General features: G+C 49.8%; 1 protein-coding gene across 1 annotated transcript; it reads left to right on the top strand.

Moving 5' to 3' along the window:
* Positions 1-685: 685 nt before the first annotated feature.
* On the top strand, positions 686-9,170 carry LOC306956350 (methanethiol oxidase-like; the record flags this gene model as incomplete). The annotated part of the gene is made up of 13 exons (XM_079550954.1): positions 686-689; positions 2,458-2,511; positions 3,078-3,190; positions 4,027-4,212; positions 5,355-5,475; positions 5,879-6,061; positions 6,162-6,340; positions 6,628-6,706; positions 7,123-7,244; positions 7,361-7,453; positions 8,489-8,607; positions 8,750-8,916; positions 9,004-9,170. 12 exons carry the CDS (start codon positions 686-688, stop codon positions 8,910-8,912), a joined length of 1,416 nt encoding a protein of 471 aa, XP_079407080.1. The 3' UTR covers positions 8,913-8,916; positions 9,004-9,170.
* Positions 9,171-11,347: the final 2,177 nt, after the last annotated feature.

Raw genomic sequence — 11,347 nt, 5'->3', positions numbered from 1 at the left:
TTCCAACAGTTGGCTGTGATTGACTCTTTTCTGGAACCCAGTTTAACCTCCATGATTTTCCTGAAGATAACTTTTGTTTTCCCCATTGACTCCAGAGTTGTTGTGGATGAGTTCCTTAAGTTCATGGGAACAGTAATTGAATATTTTTCATTTTAGGGCACTTGGCATCCAACATTTGCACCAAATTTGCAGTGCAGACACTTAAAGGAGTCTTTACTGTTAGGAGTTTTTACTGTTTTAGAACAGGGCATTCATATTTACTGATTGCTTTTGGTCAGTGGGATGACAATCCAGATTTTCACGTCAGTTTTGAAAGCAACTGCTGTAGAAGTGACTTGGTGAGCGTCACTCCCCCCCCCCCGGAGCCACTTTGTTTACAGGGCTGAAGCGCTGAAAACACAGCAGCTGCCAAAGGGGCGAAGATATTCAGCACAACCACTTCCTTCTGTGCTACTGGAAAGCATTCAGGCTCAGCTCAGGGTCACAACATCCCGCCCGTTCCATTGGGACTCAACTGGAGCAGTCGGAGGGGGAGGTGGGTTCAGTGCTTCCAGGCCATTGGGCTTTCAGTGCATTCGATCCTCCCCCGGGCAGCTCTCTGCCATCCCCTTTGCTCTCTGTTTATTCCCTTCTGCTTTACTCCATTCCAGGCGCCGTGCTTCCTGCTGCGCACCTCGGAGCCAACATGGGTAAGAGCTCCAGCGGTTGATTTGCTGCTTTCTGCTCTGTTCTGCGCTGCGAAACTTTGCTGCGTTTGCTGGCGGGGCTGAGCTCACCATTTTCTGCACAGCTTTGCTCCGTTAAATGCTGCCCCCGTTTTGCACAGCGGCAATGCTCGGGGAACACTCCTTACACCACGATGCTCATCGCTTTGAGCTGTCAGGAGCTGATGCAGCTGGGCTGTGCTGCCCCGAGCGGGAACGGGAACGGCACTTCCAGGAAAGCCAGGAGCACAGTTTCATTTTTCACTTGCATTGTTGCTATGGGCTTTTATTTCCTTCTCTGCTGTCCCAAACGAAGGGGAGGGCACTGAAATAGATGGAAATGACTTTGCACGTCCATAAATTGTTGTGTAATGTGGAAGCGAGCGCCGTTCCTTCGCCATTTCCAACAGGTTTGGGGGTAGAACATTTCTCAGCAAAGCCAGAGCTCATGATTCAGCAGAAGGGCCAGTTTGGGTTATCTCCTGTGCTGAGCGCTTATCTTGGTGCCAAAGGCACAAAGTGAAAGTGCTTGCTGTGTTCCAATGGCTAAAAAGCGTGGAGCGGCAGCTGGCAGGCTGTGATAGTGGCCTTTCTGTGGGAATGGTGGTGGCAGGGAGTCACCAGGTGCTGCGGAAGGAGTCAGCTAAACATTGTGCTGCAGCGCTGGCCGTCGCCAGGAGCGATGGATTGGCTGAAAGCCCTCAGCAGAGGTCCGTACATCCTCACCACTTCTCTCCTAAACTCCCTCTGAGGCGTGTGGGCACTTTCACGGTTTGTCTTCGAGGGCTGAGGAGCTGCTGCTGTACAATAGCAGAGATAAAAGGCAAAGCTTCAGCTCCTCTCCTGTATCTCCAGCTGCTAAACCCAAACAGTGGAAGAAAGTGCTTCCTTCTTGTGTTTACAGTAACTGCATTTGCTATGAGACGGCCCTACGCAGGCTGTTCAGCGGGCAGGGAGGGCTGAGGGCCGGACCTGGTGATCTTGGAGGTCCTCTCCACTGTAATGATCCTCTGAGCTGGCACAGAGGTGGGGATGGGTTGGGGCTGGACGTGTTTGAAAGACAACAGAGGGAGAGGAGAAAGGAACGGGAGAAGCGAGGAGGAGATGTTTGTCATTTGCTGTAGGTTTTCTCTGGAAAGGAAATCTTTCTGCTCAGAGCGATCTGCAGAACGCTGATTTGCAGTGCTAATTAAGCTGTGGTCTAACGCAGACTGCGTTCCTGCTAATTTGGCTGATTGAGAAAATTGGAATAAAGTTTCAATTATGGTGTACGGAACAAAGCAAACTTTCTACACTGTGTTTTCAGACAAAAAAAAGAACCAGCAACATTTCACAAAGAATGTGAGATTAAACCTAATGTGCTGAGTTTCTCTATTTGAGGAGATCTTCTATTTGGAATCACAGACCTCCTCATGCAGTGCGTGCACTGCTGGATGGTTTTGCCTGCAGAGAAAACTCCATGAAATGGGCAGGGAGGCTGATGCTGCCTCTGCGCTGGGAATTGTGAGGCTGAATTCTGTGAGATGAAGGCCCAAATTTCCCATCATTTTTGAGTGTGGAGCATCACATCCAGTAACTCAAGGAACCTCAGCACTGACCCGACTCAGAGAGACTTACAGATGTCTGGCGATGTCGATTGAATCTGATATCAGTCCACCTTTGAATGCAGAGCCAGTGTCCTCTTAGAGATGAATTTTGAAAGAATGTGGAGACTGAAACCTCTCTAAAACCTCTCCTTTGTTTCTCTCGCCAGCAAAATGTGGAGCATGCGGCCCAGGATACGCGACTCCCCTGGACGCCATGAAGGGCAAGTGCTGCAGCACCCCCTAAATGCAGGCCCTGCATGTGAGGGATGGTTTTCCAGTTCAGTGAGAACTGTTGGTGGCCCATTAATTAGCAAAACCAAGAAGATTTTAAATATCAGAGGAGATTTGGTTTCACTCTGAACTCAATCCTATGAAGCGCTGTGAATTTGGTGAAGCTGTGTTAAAACAGAGATGAATGCATGGCTGTAGGATGCCAACATGCAACCAACTGTTCTGGGTTCTATACTGCAAAATAGAACTTGCCTTTAAGTATATTGGGTACAAATCCCCATGACTCCAGAAATGTTTCAGGGGTGTTTTTGGGTAGACTTATATAGACGCCCACAGACTCTCATAGAAGTGCTGTGAGAGAAGAATAGGAGAAGAGGAGAAAGGACCCAGATGCTCCATGGGGCATTTAATGGTATTGAGCTCTGGCTTCCTGATTACGGGTGAGGAAGAATCATAATTCACAGACTCAGGGATTAAAATCAGTGTATTTCAGAGTTAACCACAGTATTTTACCAAAATGATTCTTTCTGACCATGAAATGACTTCTGTTTGGAAGGTCCCCGGGAGGAGATCGTCTACCTGCCCTGCATCTACAGGAACACCGGCATCCAGAAGCCAGACTACTTGGCCACCGTGGATGTTGACCCCAAATCCCCACACTACTGCCAGGTACTGCGTGTGGGACGGCCGGAGCCTCCTGGTGCTCCTGAGACATTTTCAGAGCATTTTCTATCACTTGATGATTTATACTGAGCGTGAAATTAAACCCTGAAAGGTGGCATGGTCTGAGTTTGTCACGTAGCACCTGTGAGACCCTGGGAAACGTGCATGTGGGGCAACAGAAATCTGCTCCGTTTATTTTGCAACGGGAAGGTTGACCGACTCGAGTCGGTGAAGATGTTTTGGACTCTGATCTCCGTATCTTTAAGGAACGCTGATTCTGGTTTGGCAGCAGAGCTTTTCGTCATTCGTTCTCCTTTCTGTTTTTTATAGCTACCATTTAGGTTTTTATTGTGGAGGAGTGGAGGAAGCAAATTTCCTGAGACTCTGACAAATCTTTTTGTTATCTCCAAATCCTCTTAGTTCTAGGGGAGAAGGGTAAAGTCAGGAGCAAGAGTGCAAATTAACGAGCCAGTTTGCAGCAGTCCCAGATGCAATCAGGTGAAACTTGTGAACTCTGAGACTTGCAGCAAACGAACAATTGTTTTTTTTCTGTTTTTCTGTTTGGTTTCTGTTTTCTGTGTAATTACTCCACATCTCCTTAATTAGTTGGAAATCAATTTAACAGCAAACAGCATTTAACAAATGCCTGGCGATCGCGATGTCCAACTTTCCTCTCCCAGCTTCTCGCTTCAGCTCTTTGTATCCCGCCCTGACTCCGCTTCCTGAATCACAAACAGCCGCTTCCTTCTGCTCTTTATTAATTTATGCTTTGACACAAAGACCCATTTCTTTGCCTGGGGTGAAAAACGATCCCAGGCTGAATCTCAAGTCTGGTGCTGCAGGTCATCCACCGCCTGCCCATGCCCAACCTGAAAGACGAGCTCCATCACTCGGGGTGGAACGCCTGCAGCAGCTGCTTTGGGGACGCCACAAAGAGCCGCAATCGCCTCATCCTCCCGTGCCTGATCTCATCCCGCATTTACGTGGTGGATGTGGGCACGGACCCTCGAGCCCCCAGAATCCACAAGGTACACTCAGGTGACTTAAAATGCCTTTTTCTTTGTTGTGACGTTGACCAAGATTGGCCAAGATGGTGGTTGTGACCAAGACAGTAATTTCGTGGCATCCAGCTTCAGATCAGAGCGATGGAGTCTGAACAGCTCTGGAGGCTTTTGCCACATAATGGGAACTTGTGTGAGTTTTGAAACTCCTAATTTACTGATAAATTACACGGCAAAACCTTGTGCTAATTAATACCTGATACGGTTGACACATTCAGGTGAGCATATGTAGGTAATATGTTTGTGAGGGATCCCAGTGGCTTCGAACTCGATTGGATTTCCACTGAGCTAAACCAGATCTTTGCATAAAGGACACCTCCTTGATACTTAATCCTTTAATCCTGGGTTCCTGAGCTCATGATGTGTTGATTTTTTAACTTTTTAAAGAAAAATCATTGAGTACAAAAGAAACATAGAAGACCAGGCTGGGTGCAGACGTACAGGTTGTCAGTCCACACTTGTGTGCTGGTTTCAGCTGTGGTCGAGTTAATTTGGTTAATCCTACACCGCTGTGTAAAGCTCCGTACAAAGGGCCAGAAACAAACGCGGTGTCCTCGTCAAGAGGGACGTTCAGGGGCGTAATGTGCAATGCAAGGAAGCGTTTATGGGCTCTGTTGTCCCCCCGCCTGCCTGCAGACACATCCATTCATAACCTTACAGCTCTGAGATCTTAAGAACGTTGCCAGACTTTAACTGTTATTTCAGCGGAATAAAAACCCCCAAAGGGCTTTTCTTGTGCAGTGGATTTTGTTTCAGGCTGAGCTTCTCACGAAGCTCAAAGACGTTTTTTCCTCTGAACTCCAGAGGAGTGCAACGTCTGAAAATGGCACAGCAGTGTTTCTGCCACTGATCCTAATTAAACCCATTCTGACCATTCAACTGTTGATGTTTTGGAGAAGAGCAGATAAACCTGTGATGTCGTGGTGGTGTTGCACTGTTGGGCCGAGGAGCAGGGAGGTGGCAAGTACTCGAAATCCCCAATGCAGCCACCCCCCTCTGGCACGCATCACACCCACAGCTTCCTCGTCCTCTGGGACTTGTCCTCTCTGTGGTAAAACTGGAGTTCTGTGACTGGACTGAAGGTCTGACTGCACGTTGCCTTGTTGCAGACTGTGGAGCCCGTGGAGCTGTTCTGGAAGGGGAACGTGGCAAATCCCCACACCTCCCACTGCCTGGGCAGCGGTGACATCCTGATCAGCTGCCTGGGAGATCCTTCTGGCAATGGGAAAGGTATCCATCTCGTTGTTTGTCCAAAATTAATGCTAGAGGTGTGTCTGGCTGCAGGCTCACAGTTCTTTGGTGCACCCAGCAGTTCCAGCAGTTGCTTGTTGTTGGCAAGCAAAAGAAAACAGAAGTGACTCCTCCAGGATTGCCTCTACAGTACTCCTTAATGGAAAGCTACTTAGGGAGGATAACCGGTGTATCAAAATGCCTTGAGTACCTGTAGAGCAAACTGGAGTTTATTTAAAAATGTGATTCTTTAAGAATCTTGCTTTGATCTGCTTTGTCCCATAGAAGTGATACAAATAGAGTCACGTTTTTCGTAAGATCGCATTTACAGCGTTTAGCAAATAGATGCCAAATATCGAGATGTCATTGACCTTATTTAAGACGTTCCTTCTGCTTCCTGCAGGCGGCTTTGTTTTGCTGGATGGAGAGACCTTTGAAGTGAAGGGAAACTGGGAGAAAGGGGGGAAGTGCCCCCCCTTTGGTTATGACTTCTGGTACCAACCGCGGCACAACGTCCTGATGAGCACCGAGTGGGGGGCCCCCAAAGTCCTGGCGTATGGGTTTAACCCGGTGGATGTTGAGAAAGGTGAGGGACCACGGGTTTAACCTGCTGAAGTAAAAGTGGTTCTTTGCTAAAGCTGGAATAATCCCTTCTGTGCTTATTTTTGCCTGACCTGACCCACCAGGGCATTACGGCCGCCACATCAACGTGTGGGACTGGAGCTCCCACACCTACCTTCAGGCAATTGACTTAGGGAAGGACTCCATCCCGCTGGAAATTCGGTTCCTCCACAACCCCGATGCTGCAGAAGGATTTGTTGGATGTGCTCTAAGTGGAACAGTGCATCGCTTCTACAAGACAGAGGTAGTGACAGCCACGGTGACGCTGGGTGTGTTGGAAATCCAGTGCTCACCTCGGAAGCGGTGCAGTTCTGATTAAAAAAATACATCTCCTCATTCCTGTCCAACTCTAGCCAAGCAATAAGGCTGTGCCAGAGAGCAAACCTTCCTACCAGCCCATGCAATGGCTTTCTGAAGCCACCACATGGCCCCTCATTGCTGAGCAGCCCCATCGTGTCCATCCCTGCCATGCAGACTCATGGCTAACATCAGGGCAGTCACAACGCTGTGTTCACTCCTCTCTTTCTGCAGAAAGGAGACTGGGCAGCAGAGAAAGTGATTGAAGTACCCAGAAAGAAAGTGCAGGGATGGCTTCTCCCCGACATGCCTGGTGAGTGTGAGCGTGGGGGGAGAAGGAACAGAGCATTCTCCTCTTTGGCTCCATGGTGCCGTGCAGCTCTTTGGGAATTCTTATCCTCGAGTAGCAAACACTTCCCTTGTCAAACACTAAAGTCTGTTTGTGTTCTTTGTATGATACTTGAAATATACCCAATTATTCTTGCTTATGAGCCAGCAGGTGGGAGAGGCTGTCAGGGCTCTGCTCCCGCATTGCTCAGTGCTGAGGTCCATTTCTCTGGGAAATAGTTTGAGTCTCTCAACAGCAGACATCCCGTGGAGATTATCCGCCCAAAGTGTTCAGGAAAGGTCCTGGGGATGCAGCTGCAGCCTGAGCAGCCACATTCAGGGATGTCTGTGCCTGTTCTGGCACCATCCGTCTCATGGCTCTGCTGCTGAACTTTCATGCAGGTCTCATCACTGACATCCTCATCTCACTGGACGACAGATTCCTCTACTTCAGCAATTGGCTGCACGGCGACATCCGCCAGTACGACATCTCCAACACGCGCCGGCCCAAACTGGTGGGGCAGGTGAGCAGCACCAGAAGAGCCATCCCACACAGCAGCACAGTCCTGTTTCCCCCTTTATCGCTTTCACCTTCCTTTGGTACCTGCACCATTTCTCACTTCTCCCCCCTTGGCTGCAGGTGTTCCTGGGAGGCAGCATTGTAAGAGGTGGGCCTGTGACCGTGCTGGAAGACAAGGAGCTGCAGTGCCAACCGGAGCCGTTTGTGATTAAGGTCAGCTCTCCTGCTGTGCACTTAGAGGTTGTCAGCGCTCTGCTCATTCTGATCCGTTTTGAATCTCTGCAGTGCAGTCAAACATAGAAAGCAATACATGAGCTATAAAGCATATAAAGCAGTATCTGAGCTGTAAAGCCTATGAAGCAGTTCGTGAGCTAGCTTGTGTCTTGGCTCCCAGCCTGGGCTGCAAGTATTGCATTTCAGCACGAGATGGAGTAAAACCTGGTGAGCCTTGTGGGTCCCTGTGGAGTTGTACAAGCTGTTCGGTTGCACCAACGCCCGTGTAATGACACCTTCCCTGCTGCTGTTAGTGACTGGAAGCAAATGCAGTGTGTGTTCATCGCTCCTCATGACAACCGTGCAGCAACCAATGGCCAAAGCTCTCCACCAGCTCCTGCTGATGTGCAGCGTTCCTTGTGGGTGGATGGGTGTGGGTTCAGGTAAAGAGTTCAGCAGCACCTGGCGTCATGATAGAAAAATTAAAGAGCATTAATTATCCCTGGTTATCAGCGGTTATCAGCCGTCATCAGCGTTCATTAACGTTATCACTGTCAGGGCAACTACTTATGGAACCTCTTATGGGATGCACAAGAACTGCGTGTGCTCATACGGAGATCTGTTGATCAGAGGATGGTTTCGGGCTGAAGATCGTCCCAGGAGGTCCCACAAACTCCTTCATTTCATAGTGCAGATTGAAACCCAGCTGCAGTGGAGCTGGGATGGCAGCTTTGTCGTGCACCCATCCATTGGTTGATTCCTTGATTGATTGATTCCTGCCCGTCTGAGCACATCAACACCAGCCCTTCACCCCTCATTTTCTTCCTGGTTCCTGGTTCTCACCTTCGAGGCTTTGAATAAGGAGTTAGGCTCCCAATAAAGAATACTTTGTTTCCGAGGCAGATCTGCTGCTCCTGTGTGCAGGAGTTCCAAGTGATGGATGCTCCTCCAAGCAGCAGAACCACTGCAATGCTTTGTTCCTCCCTGCTGTTGCCCAGCATGCCTGGAGCACTCTGTGCTCTGTTCCCATTGCAGGGGAAGAGGGTGCCGGGCGGACCGCAGATGATTCAGCTCAGTTTGGATGGGAAGAGGCTGTACGTCTCCACCTCTCTCTACAGCGGATGGGACAAACAGTTCTACCCAGATCTTGTCAAGTAAGAAAACTTGGCTGAAAGAGGAAGGCTGGGTGTCCCCGTGCTCAGGATTCCTGTCTCAAATCAAAGGCAGGTTCTGTCTTTGTCACACAGAGACCCAACAACTCCGAGTCCTCTGACGTCTCCTGGGTCCCTTTTCCAGGGAGGGCTCTGTTATGCTGCAGGTCGATGTGGACACTGAAAGAGGTGGATTGAAAGTGAATACAGACTTCCTGGTGGATTTTGGGAAGGAGCCTGATGGGCCGGCGCTGGCTCACGAGATTCGTTACCCCGGTGGTGACAGCACCTCGGACATCTGGATATAAGAGTGTATGGAGCCATTTTCTTGGCTGGTTTGCTGTTATTACTGATTTCTTGGTTGATTTTCTATATTCCCCCCCCTCCTCTTTCCTGCAGGTGAATCAGTCCAGCGAACCACTTTCTGAACTTCGCCTTCCATTGGGGTGAGCCACAGAAGCTCCGCTTTATGCTCATTCTCTGAGGCAGACGAGTAAACCTGAAACACATCCTGCATCTCTTTTATTTCCTTGATCTTTGCCTTCATAAAGAGCTGTGCAATCACTGCCTGCCTGCAGGCCAACCTCACAGCTTCTAAGGACTGATTGCTGGGTGGTGGAGGAGCCACTCCTGGGTGACTCCAGAAGTGAACATTTCACAGAGTGCCCTTTCCCTGCAAAGCTTAATTTGCCCGTTAAGTAATCAGTGATTTACAGCACAAAATCACGCACTGCTAACCCAAAGCCTTGTGTTTCCAGAGCTGGATTACCTTTTAACATTTGTGCACCAATGCTGTATAACAAAGCCAACAATAAAATCACTCTGAATCAGGTGGAACTTCACTTTCTTTTTTTTCCTCTTTAGCACTCCAGCATTATTTTGTTCCAAAGAGCATAAATAATACAAAATAATACAAGATCTCTGCAGGGAGCAGCAGTGTCACCTGTCTGGAAGTCACTCGGTGGGGGATTTCTCATTGCTGCAGCCACTGCTGTTCCCACGGAGCAGAGAAGCACTCAGAAAGCACTCCCGTTGTGCATGGAAGGCACTGATTTGTTAGGAAATCATTTGCTCCACTCAGTGCTACCGGAGCCCATTTATTTATGCCTTTGTTTATCTGCTGTTTCCACGATTTCCAACTGCATGACCGGCTTCTGAGCGCGGCGATCCCCCCTGCGGCCACACGAGGGCAGAGCGCGCCGTGCATCGCGCTGCAGCGCGTCCGTCCGCGCGGTACGAAGGCGCCGCGCATCAAGTCCCCAAATCTCAAACTCGAGAAGGAAGAGAGAAGCAAAGGGGAAGAGCTGACCGAGATTAAAACATGTCATTGTTTCCCAGCAACTGCAAAGCTGGATGCTGAGAAAGGTGAGCAGTGAGGGAGAGCTTTTTCAAGAGGAAAGCCGATGGATCTAACTGCACTGATGGGATCTGTCCCATAGCATTGGGCCAGGTGGGAAGGGAGAGAAAACTGCCACCCTGCAGAGCTGGAGGAGGACTGGAGAGGGCTCCCATCCTTGGAGGAGTTCTTGCTTGGGTGCTCTGCGCAGCCACAACGTCCTTGGCAATGCAAGGTCTTCTCCCAGCACCCTCAGTGTGCTGTGCTGGTGTGCACCAGATTGCATCACCTTCCCATGCCCATTATCCAAATTACAGCGTGTTCTTCCTTATCGGGGTAGGAAGTGATGGGCAGGAGAAGGGAAGCAGCTGCCACCTGGCTGTGGGCTGTCCTGAGAAGCCCCAGTTGCTCTCCATGCTGTGGTTGCCATCTCTGCTGGCCACAGGGAGCTTTTCTTGGCTCCATGACAGCTCACGCCGATGCTGCTCTCCACTAACCATTGCTTTCTTGCTCGTTGGTGTTGCTAAGCCTGCTCTTCCCCTTCCTCCTATCAGGTTTAATTAGAAAATTCTACACCCCACAGCTTGGTTTTGTGAGGGATGCCAAAGACGTCACCAAGAAAGGCCAAATGGGATGACCAGCAAACTTTATTAATGCGTAGAAGGCAAACGATCTTTCTAATTAGCAGTTGTGCAGATGCAAGAAGAAGGTGCAGTGAGGCATGCAGCAAAAGCATGGTGTCAGGGGCCACAGCTGATGCCTGAAGTGGCCTCTGATGGAGCAGGAGCTTCTTGTGCAGGGCTGTGCTTTGTGCCATCCAGGCCAACGCCAAGCATAGTGAGCCAGGTACAAGGCCTGAGCCTTTGCTCCTGCTCTTCAGTCACAACAACCCCCTGCATCGCTATGGCGGAGGGGCGGAATGTATGAAAGCAGCACAGAGGAGAAGGATGTGGAGATGCTAACTGACAACTGGGCGAACACGAGCCAGCAGTTGTGCTCACGTGGCCAAGGATGCCAAGGCCATCTGGGCTGATAGCAGAAATAGTGCAACCAGCAGCAGCAGGAGGTGATCATGCCACTGGAGTCAGACTCTGTGCCCAGGTAATGATAGGATGAGAGGTGATGGCCTCAAGGTGCACCAGGAGAGGTCCAGGTTTCATATTTGGAAAAAGTTCTCTGAAATAGTGGCGATGCATTGGCACAGGAAGCCCAGGGAGGGGATGGAGTCACTGTCCCTGGAGTCACTCAAGGTGCAGCTGCTACATGGTGCTGGATTGCCCCAGAGCTTTATGGCCTCATCTCAGCCCTCTGGCAGAGACGTGCTGTGTGTCAGGGTCCAGATTTCGGTGGCCACACTGAGATCAAGGCTCGTAATTTCCAGAAGCTGATGGTGGGGCAATTATCTAG

This window comes from Tetrao urogallus, assembly GCF_951394365.1.
Source record: "Tetrao urogallus genome assembly, contig: SUPER_28_unloc_2, whole genome shotgun sequence".
Taxonomy (NCBI): Eukaryota; Metazoa; Chordata; class Aves; order Galliformes; family Phasianidae; genus Tetrao; species Tetrao urogallus.
The sequence above is the reverse complement of the archived record's forward strand: the minus strand, read 5'-3'. Positions and strand labels throughout refer to the sequence as shown.